This window comes from Anoplopoma fimbria, chromosome 17, assembly GCF_027596085.1.
Source record: "Anoplopoma fimbria isolate UVic2021 breed Golden Eagle Sablefish chromosome 17, Afim_UVic_2022, whole genome shotgun sequence".
NCBI lineage: Eukaryota > Metazoa > Chordata > Actinopteri > Perciformes > Anoplopomatidae > Anoplopoma > Anoplopoma fimbria.
This window is the reverse complement of record NC_072465.1, coordinates 11,949,381-11,972,641: the sequence shown is the minus strand read 5'-3', so window position 1 is coordinate 11,972,641 and position 23,261 is coordinate 11,949,381. Positions and strand designations below refer to the sequence as shown.

The 23,261-nt window shown below is 40.8% G+C and overlaps 1 protein-coding gene across 1 annotated transcript; it reads left to right on the top strand.

The window, feature by feature from the left end:
* The first annotated feature begins 773 nt into the window (after positions 1–773).
* Positions 774–18,652, top strand: nampt2 (nicotinamide phosphoribosyltransferase 2). The gene is made up of 11 exons (XM_054616760.1): positions 774–1,033; positions 6,319–6,454; positions 6,596–6,699; positions 6,786–6,914; positions 8,534–8,692; positions 9,635–9,765; positions 9,969–10,194; positions 11,828–11,947; positions 13,002–13,142; positions 14,232–14,357; positions 15,412–18,652. Exons 1-11 carry the CDS (start codon positions 986–988, stop codon positions 15,568–15,570), a joined length of 1,479 nt encoding a protein of 492 aa, XP_054472735.1. The 5' UTR covers positions 774–985; the 3' UTR covers positions 15,571–18,652.
* The last annotated feature ends 4,609 nt before the right edge of the window (positions 18,653–23,261 follow it).

Sequence of the window (23,261 nt, the reverse complement as noted above, 5' to 3'; positions counted from 1 at the left end):
AAGGGGCTTCATCAGTTTGGAAAAAATTGGTGAAGGTCCCCTAGAACAAAGAGACAAAGTCCAGTTGCTTTACATTAAGGACGTGTGCCATTTTTAACTAGATGGGTTCCTTTAATTAGACAAGGACAGTACTCTGTTATTAACTTATTACACTATGTGCTGAATGAATTGCATTATTCATGTAATAATAGAATAACTTATTACATGTTGAACAAAACTGATGTTTTTGCATTGTATTCATGGTTTTCTTACATTTAGTGCTGATTATAACAGTATGAGCAATTTTACATTCAAATAATTACACTATGCGCCATTATAACAGGGCTGCAGTGTTGATAGTAATTCAAATCTTTTTCATCTTTTTTTCTGAAAAGGAATGTTTGACATAAATTATTTCTTTTATATATATTATATATATATATATATCTGGTATAGATATATATATATATATATATATATATATATATATATTCTGGTCAGACCACCACAGAAAAAAAGTCCTCTGGGTTTTTATTATTTGCGAATAGAATGATATTAGTAAGCAGTAAGCCGCCCAAGTTAACATTAAAATCTGTATGAGGTGAATGCAGAAATGAGAGAGATCGCTAGATCATGCGCAGTGTCCAAAATGTCGGAATGCTCCTTTAACGTATTCCAAAAAAAAACTCCTGTCCTTGAACGCAGCATTACGTACGAGATCAGAAAGGCGGTGAGTGGGAGGACGTGCTCTTGGCCATGCGTACTGAAACCCGCCCCTTTACAATAACCCCCAACCAACAAAAAAGAGCACAGCTTTGACTGTTTCAGCAGTGTTGTAACGTCTGAATCCGAGCTCCCTGTAGAAACACCGGGGTTACGGACGCGATAACTCGACGTAGAGGTTCCCTTTCTCTGCCGCTCGGTCTGCCTGTGGCTCGCGCTCCTGTTAAGTTGCAACGAGGAGACTGAAGTGACATTTACGTTAATTCATTCATCCACAACAACAATGGCAGCGCAGGAATTTAATTTCTTGCTGGCGACGGATTCATACAAGGTGAGTGGACCCGTTCTCCATTCCTGTGCCCCTTTTTGATTCATCCCGAAGTCTTTCCCCCGACGAAGTTGAATAAAAGCAGTATATATTTTTGGGGGAAAGCGTTCGTTAACGTAACGCCTCTCGTCCCGTGTCTCGCTACAAAGCATCACGAGCCGCTGCATGTTGGTCCATTGAATGTTTTGTGTGCTCCAACGTTGTGTTAAGCGCTGGGCCGAGTATCAGAACTGAAAGTAAGAGAGCCGCAATAGTTAGCTCGAGCTATATACTCAGCATTGTGTGTAACGTGACGCTCTTGTTGTTAGTGCACCCTGCGGTTTGTGAAGACCAGGAGCAGGGTTACGTTAAAGGTTACGTCAAAGTCTAAGCCGTGGGCATTTAAGCAAAGTGTAATCCATGAAACTGAATATGAGGAGATATGACTTTTAATGGATGCCAATGTGTGTGGCTTAGGTTTCGTTATCACCATACCTAACTAATCCATTCTCCGCACGTTGCTGCGTAGGCTACGAGCGCATTTTCTCAACATTATGTTGAACCACATTTCCCGAGCTTCATCTGCTCAGCGTTATGTAAAAAAAAAAAAAAAAAAAAAAAAAAAAAAAGAGACTAGTTTAGTTTCAGTCATATCTGCTCAAAAAATCCATGAACAAGACTTAAAAAGTATTTGGTACCAACTTTCAGTGCCCCCCTCCTTGGCGTGTGTTTGCGTGACGTGTGTAAAAGAGCCCAACCTTACATTGTCTGTTTTAACTCAGTTTCACTTCAGTCAAATCGCAACTGCTGGGCTTGAGCAGGCCGTGTGGTGATGCACTGTAACTTATGCTCAGCTCAGTGGAGTTAACGTTAGGAGCTACGGTGTAAGCCAACACCTACCAGAACCCTGGTTTAAAAGCAATTTTAGAATTCAACGTTACAGCATGGTATGAGCAAAATCAACATCTCCAAGATGTTGATTTTGTGTATACTGCACACATACTTTTTTCGGGTGCCCATGTCCACAAATGCATGACAGCAGAGACTGTACCACACATTTACAATACCAATACAAATATGTGTAGATGTCCTTGTACACAGACACCAGAGGTAGTATATCCAGATCCACAGGCATGTCCGCTTTCGCCCTCCTATTCATGTCTCCTTTTTTTTGGCTCTGAATTGCAGTTTATCCTTTGTGTGGGAAGGAATAGTGTCCTAGTACTAGAAACTGTGTTAGTGAGCATGAATGATGATGTGTAAGGCATTGTGGTGCATTTCTGGTATTTTTATATATAATGTGCAATTTTTTTCTAAATTGTAGTGTAGAGTCCAACCTTTCATTGGCTGTTTAGCTTTCAGTTTCATTTCAGTCATTTCGTAACCTGAATCCCTCATGAGTCAGTCCACTGCTTGGGCATGCTGGTGTTGGTATATACTGTAAGGTATGCTTCGCTCAGTGGAGTTAAATGCCAGATGTCACTGTTAGAGGTCATTCAAAGGTTTGCACTGCCGCCAAATGGCAAAGGTCTGGATGATGACCAACCAGTCTTCATTAGTGCCAACAATCCCTGAAAATGAGTCCAGAATAGAATCTGATTTGGCATATTGTTCATGTCAAAGTCCACTGGGTTTAACAGTTTACAGGGCAGCCCTTTTTAAAGAAGTAAACGATTTGTTTTTGACATAGGCTCCCTCTAATTTGCCTCCAATGTAACTACTTAAACTTTTTTTGCATTGATGATTACCTTTTAGTCACTAAAGTTACGTTGTCAATCTCAATGACATTCAGTCTGAAAACAGAGCGGCTTCCTAAAGTGGCCCTATTGTGCTTTTCCACTTTTTCCCTCTTCTTTAGTGTGTTATATATTTTTGTACATGTAAAAGGTCCGTAGAGTGTAAAACCTGAAGTCCACGCCTAAAAGGAGTTACCCTCCCCCTTAGAAACACTGCTCCTGAGCGGTGTGAAACGGCTCCATTGAATTCTCTCCTTCACTTCTGTAACTTTATGAGGTCATAATGTTACAGAAGTGACATAAAACTCCTTCCGGCTAGTTTGGCCCTCAAACAACAAAAGAGAGAGACGGAGCTGAAGCTCCGGAGGAAGAGTTTTTAAAAATGTGAAACGTTGACCAATCACAACAGAGCGGGCTAGCTCTAGTTGACCAATCAGAGCCTGTTTAATTAATGGATTCCACAATTAAGGTAATTTATAGCGCCATGACTTCTCTAGATCTTACCGCTGTTGGGCGGGTTCTTCTGTTTGCGCTCAAACAAGACCGCGTGTCTTGCTTACGAAGCAAGCTGGTAACAGGTCACTTCATTTGTAGCAGAGAGTCTCCTTTACAGGTGCGGCAGTGTGTTTGAACGCTCTAAGAAAAGTTCTGCTGGAGCTGTGGTTTCCATCCATCTTTTCTCATTAGAAAATACACATGAAAATGTTTTATGGGTATGTGGTGTAAGAAGGCCGTTTGTCCTTTCAGAAATAGCTCAGTACGTAGTACCAGCGTAGTGAGTGTGGGTTCGAGAGAGAGTGAAGGTGGATGCCCCACAAGCAGACAGCTGTTGGCAACAGGAGCAGTTAAGTGGGGGGGGTCTCAGGAGCTCACCTGGTAGAGTACCATATATTAAGGCTGAGTCCTAAGAGCAGCAACCCGGCCTGGAGTCGAACCCGGGCCCTGTGCTGCATGTCATCCCCTGGCACCACTTGCTTTGCCGTGTTTCTCCAAGCTATCACTATCTATTAAAAGGAGAAATGCTGGGACAAAAACGTTGTCTAGCTGTAGCTAATGTCTTCCCTGAAGCAAGAACGGTTGTGTCTTGTTTCACTGTTGCATATAAACGTCGTATAAACGATGTGTTTTTGTATTCTTAATAATTTAAGATCATTGCATTCTATTGGCCAGGTTTTTGGTATCTTAAGCATCCAATTTTACATTTAAAATTATAGAAATAATGATAGAAATATACAAATGAATACATGCAATACAATAGCTATTAACATTATAGTTATCAACTGTTTGGTCACTTAAACCAATTATTTATTGTTCTAAATTCGTCTTTTATCTGGTTGTGCCACCTGGCAACATTAATAATGACAGGAGTATGGCTGAATAATTGCCTTTTTACTTCAAATACAAAAAAATTATGCAAGTCAAAAGTTTCTATTGAAGTTAAAGTAGTAAATATTTCATAGTATCATAGTAATCATGTTTAGTGCATAGCAACTAGAATAGGCTACAGTGCAATGGATTGATTAGAATGACAGACTGTAATGGATTGTGATTGAGCATAATTAAGTCTTATTTTGATATATTCATAAAGAAACACCAGCTCAAGACATTTGAAAACAACTAATTTAAAACTATTTAAATGCATAAAATCAAATGTATTAACATTACATTACATACCATTAAATTAAACGCATAGCAACTGGAATTCAACACTAGCTCATACTAAATACAGCAATACTTGGTCAAAAGTGATTTAAAAAAACAAACTTGAATGACTTTGGAACTATTTCAAAACATTTTGAACACATATTAACTTGTCTATAAAATGTATTGCTAACTAAAACACCAGGTTGTTCCATGAGTAACCAATAAAAGCTCTTTATTAACTTGTCTATAAAGATTTATCTAAATTTGCTCAATATTTCAGTCACACCTCCATTAAATGTTTTTGGGGTTTTAAAGGTAACCAAACCATAGCAATAAGTTGTGCATGTTTCATCAAAATATATTGGAGGATTATACCCAGAGGCAAGGGGCTCTTCACTGTTTAAGTTTGTCCTTTCTGGGCTTCTGTAAATTTGAACAGCTCATTCTAAGCTTATGAGAACACAACGATTCTTTTTTTCAGGTGATTATACACTAAAGAAAACATACTTCCATTTCTGCCAATATATCACCCCAAACGTATACACTGTTCCTTTTTAATGTTATCACATCTGTTGGTGTAAATCAGGCAGCAACCTCCTGTTCTGAAAAGTGAAGCCAATGCGGAAGTTTCTTAAACCTGCATTCTCTCTACTGTCAATCAGGGGGCGACTCCTCTGGTTGTATAGAAGTCTATGAGAAAATGACTCTACTTCTCTCTTGATTTATTCCTTCAGTAAACATTGTAAACATGAGTTTATGGTCTCAATCGCTAGTTTAAGTCTTCTTCAATACAGCATGATGTTCATTTAGTAAATGATGCTCCATTATGATCCAAATGGACCATAAAGCAGGGTATGCTTTGGGGCGGGGCTACACAGTGATTGACAGGTCTCTACCATGAGTATACTTCATCGCTATAACACTCCTCCAAAGTCCATATATGGTAAACTTAACTGACTGCAAAAAGCCGTGATGGCAACAGCTGTAATCCATAACGGCGACGCCGAACCCAAGTCTTTAAAACAGCTGTCCACAAACTCCTGGGCACTGCCGAGGTGCCTCTGAGCAAGGCACTGGACTCCCAAACTGCTGCCCCTGCACAATAGCTTCCCACTTCTCCTAATACTTAGATGGTTTAAATGCCGAGCTACATTTCACTGTGTAATGTGTCGTGTACAATGTGTAACAATATAAGGTGACCCCTTATCCATGGACCGCTGTAAGCATACAGGCAAACTACCTCACACTGGGCAGAACTTTTTATTTATTTTTTATAAAAAAGCTGTCCAAGAAAACGTGTAATACCACTGACATGCCGAATAATAGCTTTTATGAGTCACCTGACATGTTCTGAGAATAACAGTATGTGACGTGTTGACTAATTTATAGGCCTGTAAATAGAGTACTCATTTTCTACCCTCCTCCTCTTCATACTTGTTGTTTTCACTCGATTAGGCTAATCATACTTAGAGGCTAATCTTAGCATAAGACACCAGTTGTTCTGGGGTTTTTCATGTTTGCTGACTTAAGTAATTTTGAGTTTGTTCCCTTGAAGTTAGACAAGGAGGAAAGGAGTAGAGAACTTAAATAGGAGGCCTGATGAGGCATAAGAATGTAGAGTGAGTGCCTCTTTAAGCTATTCCTTTCACTGACTGACTAGTTGTTGCTGGTGATTATTCAATTAGTGCTGTAAGAGCACGAGGGGAGACTTGTGCCTTAAGCCGTCATCATTTCTTACCACATTGATCCAGAAAACATCTTTTGTGTACATGCAAGCATCATGTTGAGCAGATTCTCAGCTTCAGTGTGCTTACTGCCGTGATATGTCACTGTGTGGCGTGAGAAGACTAGAAAGTGATGAATACACACTATCCCTACGAAGGGCGACTATTAGAATGACGTGACACATGTTTGTTTCTTGTCTTTCAGATCACACACTACAAACAGTATCCTCCAAATGTCAGCAACATCTACTCCTACTTTGAATGCAGACGCAAGAAAGGCTCCCAGTTCAATGAAGTGGTGTTCTTCGGTCTTCAGTATCTGCTGAAGAAATACCTCATTGGTACAGTCACGTCCTTCCCTCTGATCCAAGAGAATGAATGGACAGAACCATATGACAAAAGTTTATAGTCACTTTGCTGTTAAGAGAGAATAATAGGGAACGGCGTGTCTTAACCTGGTTACCCTGGTTTGTTGTCTGCAGGCCAAGTGGTCACAGAGGAGAAGATTCAGGAAGCCAAGCTCTTCTACCAGATGCACTTCAAACAGGCTGTGTTCGATGAGGAAAGCTGGAGGAAGATCCTCGAGGTAAACGAAGGGATGTTCAACCGTAAGTCCGTCTAGACATCATCAAATATCTAACCTGTTGTTCAATATGCTTGTTGCCGTGTCAGAAACATGATGGCCGTCTTCCTATCCGCATCAAAGCCGTCCCCGAGGGGAGGATTATACCCAGAGGCAATGTGCTCTTCACTGTGGAAAATACAGATCCAGACTTTTTCTGGCTCACCAACTACATTGAGGTAAATCCAGAAATGTATTTTTAGTGTTTAATGTTTTTAAATTATGAAAGGGTTGATGTGGCAGAGATGGGACCAAGTCATTGTTTTGCAAGTCACTAGTGAGTCTCTGCACCCAAGTCCCAAGTTAAGATGGGCAAGTCCCGAGTCATGTGCCAGGTCCCAAACTTTTAGTTTCAAGTCCTAAACAAGTCATAATGGGCTCTTCACGTAACAACATCTTGACAGCAGGGTTATAATATATGACATTTACAATTTAATTTAAAATTTGTATTTATTTGTTAAAACAAGTTTTTAAAAGAAGTTACAGAGTATGGATATTGTCGAGTCATAAGTCATCAAATTTGTGTGTCGAGCCCAAGTCATGTGACGCCGTTCCACAGCTCTGTTAAATAGCACTGGAGATCTCAGTAATGCCCCTATAGATCTGCAGAGATGGGAATCTCACCCAAAAAATGTCACACTCTAACAGAAACAGCCAATCATTTTTTTTAATAGCCTTGCCCATTTGTGATGTGCACAAATTAACAATAACACTATCATAGGCTGTAGCTTTCTGTACATTGAAGGCTACAGAAAAATGTATTCCCATCTCTTAAAGAGCAAATAACACTTGTTTTAGCTTGAACTTAAACCCGTTCACATATTCAAAAAATGAAAGGTCATTGCATCACTGATCTCACATCAGTCAACAGCCCAAAGTGTGCTACATGTATTTGAATGTAATGGTGCATTTTTGTTTACAATAACCGTGTAAGTGAAATTGAATAATATTCAGCAGGGCTAACGTTTTCTTGATAATGTTTCTTATAGTTGTCTGGCGGTCTCTTTAAATCTGGACCTTCATACCTGTACTTACGATGTTAGAATGGTGTTGTGATGATGTAATGACCCTTCCAAAATAAGGAAGCACTGTCTGCAACTAGCATCGCTGTTAGGACCTGATCAGGCCGAGCGTTTTTTGTAGTTTGCTGCGTCTTTTTCTTTTGTTTATTGTTGCTTCGCAACTACTAAATGAGTTCTAACATAAATACAAACCATAAACTGTATGCTACCCTATAGTTAATAGTAAAGTTTAAATTAATGAAAACATCTTTACTAAAAGTATAGCACTTATTTGCCTCCAGGCTGTTTGCTGTTCAGATCACAGGAACTACATTTATTAAAGTCATACAGCTCCACATATCTAGCATAAGTCGCCACAAAGGGTGGAAAAACTGTGTTGGATTTCATTCAACTCGGGTCACTCAAGGTGCTCCTGTTGAAATGTGAGGCACATAGAGCAGGAAAGCGTGAGGCGCTCAGCAGTGAAAATCGCTTCTCTCTCATTGAAAACGTTACCAAAAGGACAACGCAGTCTGCTAAAACATTATGTCTGATCAGGACCTGGCAGAGGGTCTGATGTTTACTTTAATATTTACCAAGGATGCCAGTTTTGCACAGTACTGCTATTGGGGTAATTTTATAAAGGCATAAATAATCTAATCTCTGTCCCTTCAACAACTGTCCTATCGCTCCTCTTCTGCCATATTTTCTTTTCCTCACCAACTGATTACTCTAAACCTCTTCTCTTTGCCCCCACAACAACCCTTTTTTTTAATCCAACCCCACCTGCTGACCAGACCATGCTGGTCCAGATGTGGTATCCCATCACCGTAGCCACCATATCTAGGGAGTTTAAGAAGATCCTGGCAAAGCACCTGAAGGCCACCTCTGGGAGCCTAGAAGGTCTGGACCAGAAACTGCATGACTTTGGCTACAGAGGAGTTTCCTCACAGGAGGTCAGCAAGACTTTTCTGACTTTTTTTGTAGTTGGTGAGATACCAGCATTGAGGTTAGATGGAGTGTCTCTTGCAAATGGAAGCTACTAATGTGTTTGAACTAAATGGAATTTCTTTTTCTGCATTTTCACAGAACATTGAAATGTCCATGTCCTATGCGACAAATGATCATCTTGTGATTTCGGCTATGTGTATACAACTGTGTCATGCTGATGTTATCACATTATGGTATGCCATATTACTGGTCACATGACTGATTAAAGGCACAAAGGTTAGATTTAGAGACCTCAATGGAAGTCAGAGGGAAAGTGTTACATAAAGCTGGATTGTCAATTCAGTCATTCATCTTTTGTACAACTGAGCTGCTGAGTTGGTGAAGGGTTTCATTGTGAGAGGATTCTGACATAAATATATAAACATACGACCCACTTACAATTGACAGGTTGATGTAAACACTTTTTAAAACCAGGCAGCAGCAGGGTGTTTATGATAACATGAAGGCAGTCTAGTGTCAGTGCTGTGTTAACCTAATGTCTTTTTAGATAGATAGTTAGTTAGTTAGTTAGTTAGTTAGTTAGTTAGTTAGTTAGTTAGTTAGTTAGTTAGTTAGTTAGTTAGTTTTGCATTGGCGCTTCTCTCACTCGTAACTGAGAGAACCTTTAAAAGCCCAGCCTACACCTGATGGCTATCTGAGGGACTTAAACGTTTCAGTCATTTGTAAGAATTGATGAGAAAATGTGTTGCTCAAAATTGAAAATAAAAAAGCACCTGATGGAACACAATAGGTAGTAACAATATGTTACTACAAGCTTTAAAGCTCACCAACTGAACAACTACAAAACCCACAGCGTGTGTTTTTAGAGGTATGCTTGGTTTTGAACTGAATTCAAAGAAAGCATTCAAACAGCAGAGTGATTCCTAGTTTCCATCTCTGCTCCCCAGTCTGCAGCATTGGGTGGAGCAGCTCACCTGGTTAATTTCTGCAGCACGGACACAGTAGCTGGGCTTCTGATGGCTCAGCGGTACTATAGCTGCCCGATGGCTGGCTTCTCCATCCCAGCAGCAGAGCACAGGTATCAGACACACATTTTTAAATCATGGCTTGGAATGTAAACATCATAAATGTAGTCTGTGGCAACATCATAAACAATTGGAAAATGATTTTTAGTTTGTACTGTGAGTCATCATCAGGTGTCCCTTTTTTTTAAACAATAGAACAAGTATTATTGGCTCTATATGACGAGAATGAGTCCATTCCTTCCTTCCCGTCATCCAGTACCATCATCTCCTGGGGGAGGAGCAGAGAGAAGGAGGCGTTTGAGCGAGTCCTTGAGCAGTTCTCCTCTGGGCCAGTGTCTGTGGTCAGCGACAGCTACGACATCTTTAACGCCTGTAAGAACATCTGGGGAGACAAGCTGAAGGAGCGGGTCATGGAGCGCAGCCAGGACTCGTGTCTGGTCATCCGGCCGGACTCTGGAGACCCCGCAGAGACTCTGATTGAGGTAAATAACAGGGCTGGGTGAGTCGGTGTTGGGCATCAACAAAATGGATATCTAAAATATTTTCAACTTTGCTTTTACACCTTCTATATTTTTCAACTAATGATTATTCTTTATTATTCTTACTTTTTTTGAGAAAAGTCATTGCTTTTAGCCAAATATAAGTCAAATGTAACCATTTTATTTATATTTATTTATTATAAACATAGCTGGGGCCTCACTCACGAGGTAGAGCGCTCGTCCCGCAACCACAAGGTTGGTGGTTCGAACCCTGGCCTCTACAGTCAACATGCCGAGGTGTCCTTGAGCGAGACACCTAACCACATGTCGCTCCCCTGGCGCTCCCTAGTGCACTCATGATACTTGGTCCCAGGTCCCAGGTCTGCTGGTGCCCTGTTAACCTAATGTAGTCTACCCATGACTTACTTCAGAGCAGCGCGGCTGAAGCCACAGATGGCGTAAATGTTGATGTAATGGCTTTCAAATAGCGCTAGCAGCTAATGTTAACAGACGCAGTGCAGCATGATGTGATTGAGAGCGCTGGTCTGAAGTCAGTACATCAGAAACCCGTGCTGACACTGAACTGATGGAGAAGCAATGTCTGTTGTGGTTATGCTAGTAAGCGTGATATCATACACAGACCGTGTATCATGCTTCAAAACTACTACGACTCCAGCTTTCTGTCCTCAGGTGAGTGTTCTAGCTAACAGTGTGTATTTAGCTAGTTGTGTTATGTGTAGCCTGATAGAAACAGAAAACTAGGAACCAAATTATGCACACTAGTAAAAAAGATGAACTTATTTATATTGAATGTGGACGTAATTGATGCAATGGTCCAACCACATGTTGTCCATTCTCTACACATGACATGTATTGCACTCCTGCCCATCCTGGAGAGGGATCCCTCCTCTGTTGCTCTCAATGAGGTTCTTCCTTTTTTCTCCCTGTTAAAGGGTTTTTCCTGTGCCGATGTGAGGGTCCTGGGACAGAGGATCTCGCAATGTGTACAAATTGTAAAGCCCTAAGGGGCAAAATTGTGATTTGTGATATTGGGCTGTACAAAATAACTTTATTTGAAATGAATTGAAAATTTGAAGCACAGATGTTCTGCCTCAGGTTAAAGTGAACACACCTGTAGTTGATAAAAAAACTAATGATGAAACATCACAGCATAATCACCTAATTAGCCTGAATGAGTCATCTGATAAGAGACTTTGCAGAAAGACAAGAGACTGATTTGTCCACTTCTCTAACCGAGTAGGAACTGGGACTTAGGACATCTATACTGGAATGAATAATTTAATAACAAGGTTGCATGTTGACATTCTTTATATTTACTTTTTGAAATAACAGACATATCTTGTATCATGCACATGCTTTTCTAAGTATGAAACAAAAAATGTAATTTAAGAAACTTGTTTTCTTATTAATGTAATATTTAGTGACTGTGAATACTGCCTGGTGTATATTTGGCAGGTTATCTAGTCTTAATTTATCAACTAGTCATCACTGTAGGTTATTCATTACTAGTGAAGGATTCAGCGACGTTGCTCCATTCTGCTCCACCTTAACATGGCTGATTCATACATGTATGAATCGAACTTCTAAATAAAATTGTTGAAATGCCACTTTGTAGGTCATCAAGATTTTGGAGGAGTGTTTTGGCTGTTCTCTGAACTCAATGGGATACAAGGTTTTGCCTGCTTACCTGCGAATCATTCAAGGAGACGGCATTGACCTCAGCTCAGTGGATGAGGTGAGAACACGTCTGGTTGTTGTACTGGTCTTGGTTAACCCTGGCTCTTCTTAATACATCTTATTTAGTATGTATTATTCTTTGTTGTCCCACCTGTTCTCTGGTTTGATCATTACTTTAGCTATTAGAAGCTTCCTTACTCAACCAGAAAGAAGAAGTTCAATCCTTATTGTGTGTAAGAGTCGCAGTGGTAATATTGAGAATACTCTGTCGTAGACAACACAGCAGGCGACACATAGACTGCAGCCATGTTCACTGTGATTTTCATAAAAATCTACAATCACACTGAAATTCTTCACTTAATGGCTTTACGTCTCTGCAACCTGGGGTCAGTTTTTGTACTTTAGGCTACCAATCCTGTTGGTGATGCTGAAATTTTACTCCCATGTTTGCTTGCTAAGAATAGCTGTGCTACGACACTGTCAGCCACAGCTTTAGTGTTAAATAACAAGTCTGTTTTCATTTCCTAGTAATTGGCATTGAGAATTTGTTTCAATTGGTCTGCTTAATTAATGTGAAACTGTGACTGCGAGAGTCACTGTATCCCTAGATCTCAGCCGGATGATCCGAACTACGACAATACGACCCAGGTTATTTTTCCCTTTAAGGATTTATGCTCTGTTGATAGCCACTTTCAGTCTTGAAATTCAAAAAATATATGTTCCAGGCCTGGAAATCCAGGTTTGGATTTAACAGAATGTTTTAGAAAAGTTTTGAATATATTTTGTTTTCGAGATTGTTGAAAACTATAAAAATCCCCAAACAAAATATTATGCAAAATGTATGTTATAGAAAAGTTTTAAACATTAAATTGTTAAAATGGTTGGGAATTCCTCGCTGTGTTCAAATAACAGCAGATGTGTCTGTCATGGTCAAAACAATTATTTACATCATGGTTTGTATGTTCTATGACGACAATGTTATCCTTATAAACAGATTTTTGCAGTTGTCTTGACAGTTCCTTTTCCCCTGCCTTGCCTCAAAATGTTTGTAATTATAAGTTTAGTAAACAAACTCATGAATTTTGAAGCCTTCCTTTCTTTGTTTTCTGTAGATCCTTCATAAGCTGACTGATGAAGGCTGGAGTGCTGAGAATGTCCTCTTTGGCTGCGGCAGCGCTTTGCTGCAGAAACTCAACAGAGATACTCTCAACTGTGCCTTCAAGTGCAGCTACGTGGAGAGTGACGGCAAGGGGGTAAGTGGAAGTTCTGCCTCGATACGGATGCTGCAACATTACCTTGCTTAAACTTAATTTACTGACTTTAACAGATGAACATCAATAGATTATTGTTGATATTAATATGAATATGACATGATGAACAAAAACCCCAAAATTAAGGCTGTTACTTGGCCTCTAATCAGGGTTTCATCACTGTTCATATGGGTATGTGAGTATTGTTTTAACACAGACTTGTAAAGAATTTGAACCTATCGTTTAACTGTCATGCAATGTGGTTCTTTGAATGCATTCTTAAATTGATTGTTACTGTTGGATGCAATTATCTTGAATAACAGTAGTCGTCGTCATCATTCAGCTAAATGTGCACTTTTACAGACTTTTTGTAGATTTGAAACGTGGTCTTAAGTAAGACTTCAGGAAGTAGACTTTGCAGAGCTACGTCCTGGTTCAACTTTGACCTACCATACTAATTGTGCAAACACCCGTGAGGGACAATAAACGGGTGAGCAGGACTGAAATGTCTTGAATCATCCTGAAGGAGTTCATCTCGCAATAATGACCGGCTCGCTGTACTTCGTCCTGCTTATTACACAGCTACTCACTAAAGAAATCAATGATTTGACACAAATTATTGTTAGTAAGCTAATGCATTACTGAACCACTTGTATGGAAGGGGAAACTGTAATACTGTCTATATGTGATTGCCATTCATTTCATTACAGAAGCTTACAGGAATGATGCCAAAACTACAAAAAAAACTAATTTGTGACAAACTATTTGTCAACTATAAAGCATCTGTACATGCATCTCACTGTACTTGACTGTGTGTGGCTCTGTAATACAGCACTGTTAGGTTTAAAAACACACTCCTATTACACCTTTCACTGCATGAAAACCATGTCTTTGTCATGGTATGAATTGTTTTATCTGTAATAGACATGTTGCTTAAAAATGAATTTTGAAGAAAATGAATAAAAAAAACACAGTTTCTTCATTGTGTGTCACAGATACAATAATCCTCAAAGAGACTTATTTTTTTCAATGTGCTCATGAGCATTTGAAGCAGATGATTTCACTTATTTTCTTTTTTTCTTTCTCTTCCAGATGGACGTGTACAAGCAGCCGGTGACCGACCCGTCCAAAGGGTCAAAGAGGGGTCGATTATCTCTAAGGAGAAACTCTGATGGCCTCTTAGAGACGATAGAGAGAGGGGCCGGGAAGCCTGAGGAGGTTAGTCTCAGCACTTCCTTTTGAATGCTCACTACCATTAGATCTGGATTATCACTGTTTTATTTATACATACACACATACACTTTGATCCTTATTCTTTTATATAAAAGTGTCCATCATGCCCAGCCTGCCTGAAATTGCAGACTGCAAGATGAGGGAATGTCCTTGTGTAATCATGTTAGCTAACTGGAATATTGTATAATGCACACTCGGGAGTCCCATTTTCAGGACCCAAATTTACGGTTCGGTATGGACTTGGTCCTTGCTTTTGTTTGTTTTTCTGCTGCTGGATAAAATCACGGAGGACTTACATTTTCCACTCAGAAAACACCCTCTTTCCTATTGTTTCTCATCAAATAAATCCTTTCAACATTTTATGCCACTTCACATCTAAATTAACTCTAGCAGCCAGGAAGCAATGACTACAGATGGTTTTGTTTTTTGCATAAACGTCTCCAAGTCTCTTATTCAGTCGGACTATAAGAGAGTGTTTTATACTTGTGATTACAAGAAAAAGTATTTCAAGTAGTTTATAAAGCTAACTCAACCTAGCCCGGGCTCTTTTTTTGTGTACTTGTTTGTTGCGTTTTGTATAAAAATGAATTGGTAATCAATCCGGGGACGTTGTGATGGTGTGGTATACCAGGGGGCCCCACCCTCATCTTGTTTTTTCCAAAGATTTTCAGTTGTGTGATTCTTTCCTAAAGATAGGGAACTCACAAGAAACGGATATTTAAAAAGAATCTTCAGAATCAGTGCAGCATGGGCCAAGATATACTGACTTTTAGTCGCGTTGTTCATTTGACCCTCCCTGCCTGGTACAGGCCCATGTCCTCCGCTTGTAATGAAAGCATTCTGTTTTAAAATGTGTGGTCCTAAGCAAAGACACTCAAGTGATGTCTTGATTAATGTTATCAGATCAACAAAGCTCCTCCAGAGCCACAGAAACTATTCACAGCTGCCATTAAACACTTCTCAAGTGCACTTGACAAACTACTGTATCTGGTATTATGAGGCACATTTGCCATTAAACGGTGTGCTCTGCGTTCTCCAGGACCTGCTGATGACTGTTTTTGAGAATGGCAGCCTGGTGCAGGACTACTCCCTGGAGGAGATCAGGAAGAACGCTCGGCTGAGGGACGAGGAGGTGAACCCCACCCTGCACAACCATGAACAGGAGCTGCTGCACAATCACATCAACGGGATTCATTAGAGCGACCACAAATCCTCGCACAATAAAAATAATACTTCAGATTTTAACTGGGTGCACTGGAATGAGGGAAGGCCCCCATCTATAAATCTAAACTGAACATTGGAAGGGTAGGGGAAAAACTGTTTCTCACACAACACTAACATAAACAGTTTTATTGATTATAGTAATCTTGGGGAATGGGTTACACTTGCTAGTGTTTGTATTTAATTTAAGGTCATTGTTAAGCCTTAAAACTACGTTCACATCCAACAAAACTGCATGTCAATTATGTTTGGAGAAAAACGTATCTCCTCCAGGTTTGTTTTTTTATGAATAGTTATTTTAAGCCAAACCATGAAGTTTTTACTAAACAGAACCAAGTTGGGGTTTTTTCTCGTTTTGCTTTGCTTCAGTTTACAACCTTAATTTTTAAGACCATAAGAACGTACATTTCCCTTGGAACCTAATTGAGAAAGCAGTTCATTTTGTAGGAGACATTGTTGCCGTTTCAGCAGAACCATATATTTCTGCAGCCCCACGTTCTGCCCTTTGACGTTTGGTTAGTGTAAGAAACACAATACCTAAAAATGTACAGTATTCTAACGAAGACATCAAACACTGACCAGTAGTGCACTGCGCTGCAACAGCTTGGACAAAAATGAAGCCATACCTGTTGTTTCTATTCCATACTTTCTGATGCAATCCGCACACAAAGCAAACTATGAATATTCATATTAATAAATTGTGTAAAATTGACTTTGGCTACCAAATGTAGCCAGTTAGCCTCTGTAAGTCAGAGCAGCAACAATGCTAATGTTTTTCTGAATCAGAAAACCACAGACTGCTGCTGTATATGAACACAGACACTAGACCTCTATAGCTTTTAAACCAAAGCTTTACTTGTCCTCTCTCCTTTCCTAAATTGGATGAAACGCATTTATATTAGTTTGATCATATGATATTGAATAATTGAGTTATTAACTTTAACACGATTCATTAAGACATAATTCATTGATATTCATGCTAATTACAAATTGTTAATGTGATGATGCTTATGATTTTAACAAACTCTACTCAAAACAAAGTCACAGTGTTCAACATTTTTTTGTGTCCTTTGTGGTTTGGTACAATATGGATTTTTCACTAATGAGTAATTTGTTTGTGCAAATAAACCTTAGAAGACAGACTGGTCGTAAAGGTGCTAATTCAATATTCAAAGCATATCTATGATTGAGGGATTACCTCCACACGGTTCTCAACATTGAAACGGCTGAGCCGGCCACTTGCAGCTCACAGTGCTAACAGCACAAACGGTGCAAACAACAGCTGCAGAGCCAGTAGCTCGCACACACTGACTCACATGCAATAACATTAGGGCTGCACCTAAAGATAATTTTTTCAATTAGTCGGTTCATCAAACAACTAATTATCCATTATTCTAACTATAATTTATTTTGCATTTCTGATTAATAAAACAATTTACCCCAAATAAATATAAAAAATGTGTGATTAATATTTCAATATTTTATTAAATTGTCTTAAATCAAATGTGAACGTCAAATAAATGTAATAAGTCCCAATTTGTCAGAAGCCTGATCAAAAAAAGTCTGATTGTCAAATTTAAAAGATTGCTGTGACAGATGGATGAATTTAATCAGAGTATGTTAGCAACCCTTACCTTGATCTGGAAATTCTGTATTTGTACTGATGTCTCTGGCAAATCTATTGTTTTCATTGGTTTTGGATAAGGGAAATAATTGAAATGATTTACAGAATCTAACAACAGTCTGTATAGTTGGTTAAAGCCATTTTATCACTCATACATTGCGGTTAAAGTAAAGAGAAAATATAAAGCATTCGAATAAGAAGGTAAGAAGGCGCATGGTGTACCGTTACCATAACAACGGTTCAGAAATTGCTTTTTATCACGGGGGCAATAAATAAACATTTAGAAAAACTATCCTAAGTGACCACAACTAACAGAAACACGTTCTGCGTGGTGATAACCCTGTTATATCATGCTTTATTGGGGCCAACAAGTAAACAAGACACTGTGTTGTCTTGACAAAGCGCTCCGGGATGCTTTCGCTTCAAGTGTTCGTGCATTGCAGCTGTACTGCTTGGAAAAGCCAGGATGGTTGGTGAGGTTTTTCAAGCTGCAACGTTTTCTTTGGGGAACGCATGCTTTGACCGAGCACATCCATACTGACAGTGCGCCAACGCACATTATGCAAATCAACGTATTTTTGTAATCAATGATGTTGATCATTTGGACAAACATCCCCTGTCCTAACCAACATACATGCAGTGCTAGACCGGCTCTCGTACTCAAAGCACAGAGAAGCTCATATTACATATACAAGAGTTGTTTGTTGCTATATTATTGCTCATAATTTAAATTGTAACACCTTTTAAACTGCATTTATTTTTGTTAATGTGCCCTGCAAAAAAGAGTGAATGATGTAAGAAAATAAACTGGATGTCAGGTATGATTTTGAATTAGCAGTATTAAATAAACTGGATATGGATTGCTGAAAAGGAATAGGTGGGATGTGTTTAGATGAAATGATACAGGAACAGGTAAAGAGAGGATGTTTTGTTTTAAGTCAGCTTTGGCTTCTGGACATTAAAGGAAACATTCACTGATGTTCTCCATCACATACAGTCTGATGTCCACTGCATTATTTTATGATTTTCATCATTAAGTATTTTAGTACCAACCTGCCTTGTCTACTTTAGTTGGAAGTATTTTTTATTTCCCAGAATGCCTTTCAATACATTATTGTTTCCAATTGTTTTTCAGGCCTGTATAAACCAGTGTATCTACATGTAAACTGTGTTTTAGAGAAGTTGTTCCCAAACACTGGATCTAGACCCACAGGCGGGTCGCAGAAGATTTTATTTGGGTCTCCAAATCAATAAGCAGAATTTCTTTCACAGTCTTTTATTTAACATTTCTATCTGCAGTCACCTTTGAGCCACATGAGGGAACCTGAATGTTCATATGGTTCAGATAATTGTAGTCTACTTATAGCATTGAATCTAATATGAAAAGCTAACGTTCATTCTGTTTGCTTAGCTGATGAGAGGAAATGAAATGAATGAGATGCATAAAACAAAGTTGTGACGTTTACGTATGCGAAATGACTGGGTTATCTTTTCTAGATAATATAAGGTGATGTGGACATGGAAGTAAAGATTGTCAGGAACGTTCATTGACGCTCAAAATTTCTTAAGAATAAAGATAAGGCCTGATGGTTTGTTATTTTTCTTATAAAGTGAGTCCCTAGTAATAAAGTTTGGATCATGTGATTACCTGCATTAAGCAAATTACTGTATAATGTAAAATATACAAAAATTTGAGGTGGCTTCTTTCTTCTGTTGTGGGCAGGTAGCAATGTAATGCTGCCTACTTTTATCACAACAGATAGAAGTTCTGACAGATGGAAAGACCAGCTAGTCTGCTGCTCAGATTCTATGCATTCAACATATGACTCCAAAGAAACTGCTGCTTTTATTCTTTAGTCTTTGTTCTCGGCTGGTAAAGGCAAGTTCTTTGTCATTTTTGATTCTTCTTACTCTCTTTTCAGGCCCCTTTATTTTCTGTACACATGTTTGGCTTCTTTTTAATAATCACTGGTGTGCATGTTCAGTTTCAGATTGCAGGTTCAGAGCCTGCTTGCATTATATTTTCTTGCTGATGACCTATAGACTGATGGTGTATAGGGATGACCAACACAAGGGTTACCAGCTGCGTAGTATCGGCACTAATCATATAAGTAAATACATTTTGTAAATATGCTTTTTGAAAAATATTTGATTTTTAACTTATCTGTATCTTTTAAAATGTTCTGTATCTTTGATTGTATTTGTTTTAAGAACCAACCTTTTGTACGATTAAAAATACAGTAATACAGTAAGGCTGAATTATTTTGCTAAAGTGAAAACTTTAGAAGTTATCCATAACACTAGAAAGGCAGTGAGTGTTATTGTGTTATTGATACACCAGAAAATAGAACCCAGGCATTTGGACATACTGAAGGTGTACACCTCTTTTCCAGAGGCAGTTGAGGAGGGCTAGAACTAATTCATGTACAGTGTCATTTTTCAACATGGTCAGGGGGAGTTAAGGTCTTTAAAGCCCCATATTAGAATTTAGAAATTATCCTGGAAAATCCTAGTGGTAGTATCAATAAGACAGGGGTGCATCTTACTACAATTTTAACCCTAACAGTTTAATTTTCTACCAAAAAAAAGCAATCAGAGGGATTTGAAAGAACATTCCGCATGCTACCAATGTAACTGACTTCAACTGCTCCATTAAGGCCCTCTTCATCATTATATACAGTAACACAACTTCTCTTCTTAATTCATTAAACTGCTCTTTTCTTTGGAGCCACTAGAGGGAAGCAGAGTCAAACAGCTGGTTTGAGAAGAATCTTCACACCTAAACATGTTGATGGAATGAGCTTTTAGTCCAGTGTGGATGAAGAGAACCACTGAAATGAAAAAAGCAGTCCAGCAACCTGAACTTGACTTAAAGGGTACAGTTCCCCAAAGCACAAGGAAAACCCTTTGATAGGACTACCTGTGTCATCGTGGTGCTGCAGGGGTTAACACTGTTGCCTCGCAGCAGGAGGTGACAGCAGAGTTGACCCGTCCGGGATGAGGTCTACCTCTCAGTCCTCTGTGATGGACTGGTGACCCATCCAGGATGAGGTCTACCTCTCAGTCCTCTGTGATGCTATAAAGTAGATAGTGAAGTCACTAGATTATCCAGAGTTTCTATTAAATTAAAGTAACTGATTGATGTGAACAGCACCAACAATATTCCAGTCTGCTCATTAAATTATAATGTTGGGGTGGAGGCACCAATCTCATCTCAACGTCATCAAAGGAATCTAGATGGTAGGGACACTAAGGTGAGTAAATAAATGTGTCGTTTATTAGGATGAACTGACCCTTTAAAGCTACAGCTCAGCTGTCAGATAAATGTCAGGTTGGTTTATCGAGAGCTTCAGAAGAACAAAACTTAAAACAGGCAGATAGTTTGAACAGTTTTATCTGAACCCAGGCTGAACACTCACTCCTTATTATCATCACTGTCTGAATACAAATTTAAGTCACAACTTTTTTGTTTTGTGTCCGAAATTAAGTCACTAGTTTCCCCTTCACAAAATGCATCGTAGAAGCAGGTTGGTCACAGCCTCACGAATCCTTCTGACTTCTCAAAAGTGAAGATATTTTAATCTTGAAAACATCTGTTTGGAAGTCGTAGCCCACCCAATCAGACTGATTTAAAATCCATCCATCCATCCATCCATCCATCTCCTTCCGCTTATCCGGGGCCGGGTCGCGGGGGCAGCAAGCTAAGGAGGGTCCTCCAGACGTCCTTCTCCCCAGCAACACTTTCCAGCTCCTCCTGGGGAACCCCGAGGCGTTCCCAGGCCAGACGAGATATATAATCTCTCCAGCGTGTTCTGGGTCTACCCCGGGGCCTCTTACCAGTTGGACGTGCCTGGAAAACCTCTAAAGGGAGGCGTCCAGGAGGCATCCTGATCAGATGCCCGAGCCACCTCAGCTGGCCCCTTTCGTTAAAGAGATTTCAGACGCGAAGGAGCAGCGGCTCTACTCCGAGCTCCCTCCGGATGTCTGAGCTCCTCACCCTATCTCTAAGGCTGAGCCCAGCCACCCTACGAAGGAAGCTCATTTCGGCCGCTTGTATTCGCGATCTCATTCTTTCGGTCACTACCCAAAGCTCATGACCATAGGTGAGGGTTGGAACGTAGATGGACTGGTAAATCGAGAGCTTTGCCTTTCGGCTCAGCTCCTTCTTCACCAAAACGGTCCGGTACAACGCCCGCATCACTGCTGACGCTGCACCGAACCGCCTGTCCATCTCCCGCTCAATTTTACCCTCACTCGTGAATAAGATCCCGAGATACTTGAACTCCCTCGCTTGGGGCAGTGATTCACTCCCAACCCAGAGGGTGCAATCCACCGTTTTCCGGAAGAGAACCATGGCCTCAGACTTGGAGGTACTGACTCTCATCCCGACCGCTTCACACTCGGCTGTGAACCGCCCCAGTGCATGCTGAAGGTCACGTTCTGAAGAAGTCAACAGAACCACATCATCTGCAAAAAGCAGGGATGCGATTCTGAGGTCCCCAAACCGGAAACTCTCCTCCCCCGGCTGCGCCTTGAAATCCTGTCCATGAAAATCACAAACAGGATTGGTGACAATGGGCAGCCCTGGCGGAGGCCAACACGCACTGGGAACAAGCTCGACTTTGTGCCGGACACAGCTCTCACTTTGGTCATACAAGGACCGAATGGCTCGTAGTAACGAACCAGGTACCCCATATTCCCGCAGTACCCCCCACAGGACTCCCCGAGGGACACGGTCGAAGGCCTTCTCCAAGTCCACAAAACACATGTAGACTGGATGAGCAAACTCCCATGCACCCTCCAACAGACCTGCAAGGGTAAAGAGTTGGTCCGCTGTTCCACGTCCAGGACGGAATCCTCATTGCTCCTCCTGAATCTGAGGTTCGACAATCGGACGGAGCCTCCTTTCCAGCACCCTGGAGTAAACTTTCCCGGGGAGGCTGAGCAGTGTGATACCCCTATAATTGGAGCACACTCTCCGGTCCCCCTTTTGAAAATGGGAACCACCACCCCGGTCTGCCACTCCACAGGCACTGTACCCGACTTCCACGCGACAGTGAAGAGACGTGTCAACCAAGACAGCCCAACAATGTCCAGAGCCTTTAGCATCTCCGGTCGAATCTCATCCACTCCTGGCGCTTTGCCGCTGAAGAGCTTTTTAACTACCTCAACGACCTCCGCCAGGCATATGGACGAGACTTCCCCTGAGTCTTCAGACTCTGCCTCTTCCACAGAGGACGTGTTGGTCGGGTTCAGGAGTTCCTCAAAGTGTTCTTTCCACCGCTCGACAATATCCCCAGTCCGGGTCTGCAGTTCTCCCCCCCCTGCTGAGCACAGCCTGAGAAAAGCCCTGTTTCCCCTTTCTGAGTCGTCTCACGGTTTGCCAGAACTTCCTTGAGGCCATTCGAAAGTCCTTCTCCATGGCCTCGCCGAACTCCTCCCACACCCGGGTTTTTGCCTCAGCAACCGCCGCAGCTGCAGTCCTTCTGGCCAACCGGTACCTGCCTGCTGATTCAGGAGACCCCTCGGCCAACCAAGCCCGAAAGGCCTCCTTCTTCAGCTTGACGGCCTCCTTCACTACTGGTGTCCACCAGCGGGTTCTTGGATTGCCGCCACGACAGGCACCGATCGCCTTCCGACCACAACTCCTAGCAGCAGCTTCCACAATGGAGGATTTGAACATGGCCCACTCGGGTTCCATGTCCCCAGCCTCCCCCGGGATGCACGAGAAATTGTTCCGGAGGTGGGAGTTGAAGACCTTGCGGACAGGATCCTCAGCCAGACGTTCCCAGTTAACCCTCACTACACGTTTGGGTTTACCGGGTCTGTCCGGCAGCCTCCCCGCCACCTGATCCAACTCACCACCAGGTGGTGATCAGTTGACAGCTCTGCTCCTCTCTTCACCCGAGTGTCCAAGACATACGGCCGCAGGTCTGATGACACAACTACAAAGTCAATCATAGACCTTTGGCCTAGGGTGTTCTGGTACCAAGTACACTTATGAACCTCCCTATGCTCAAACATGGTGTTTGTTATGGACAGTC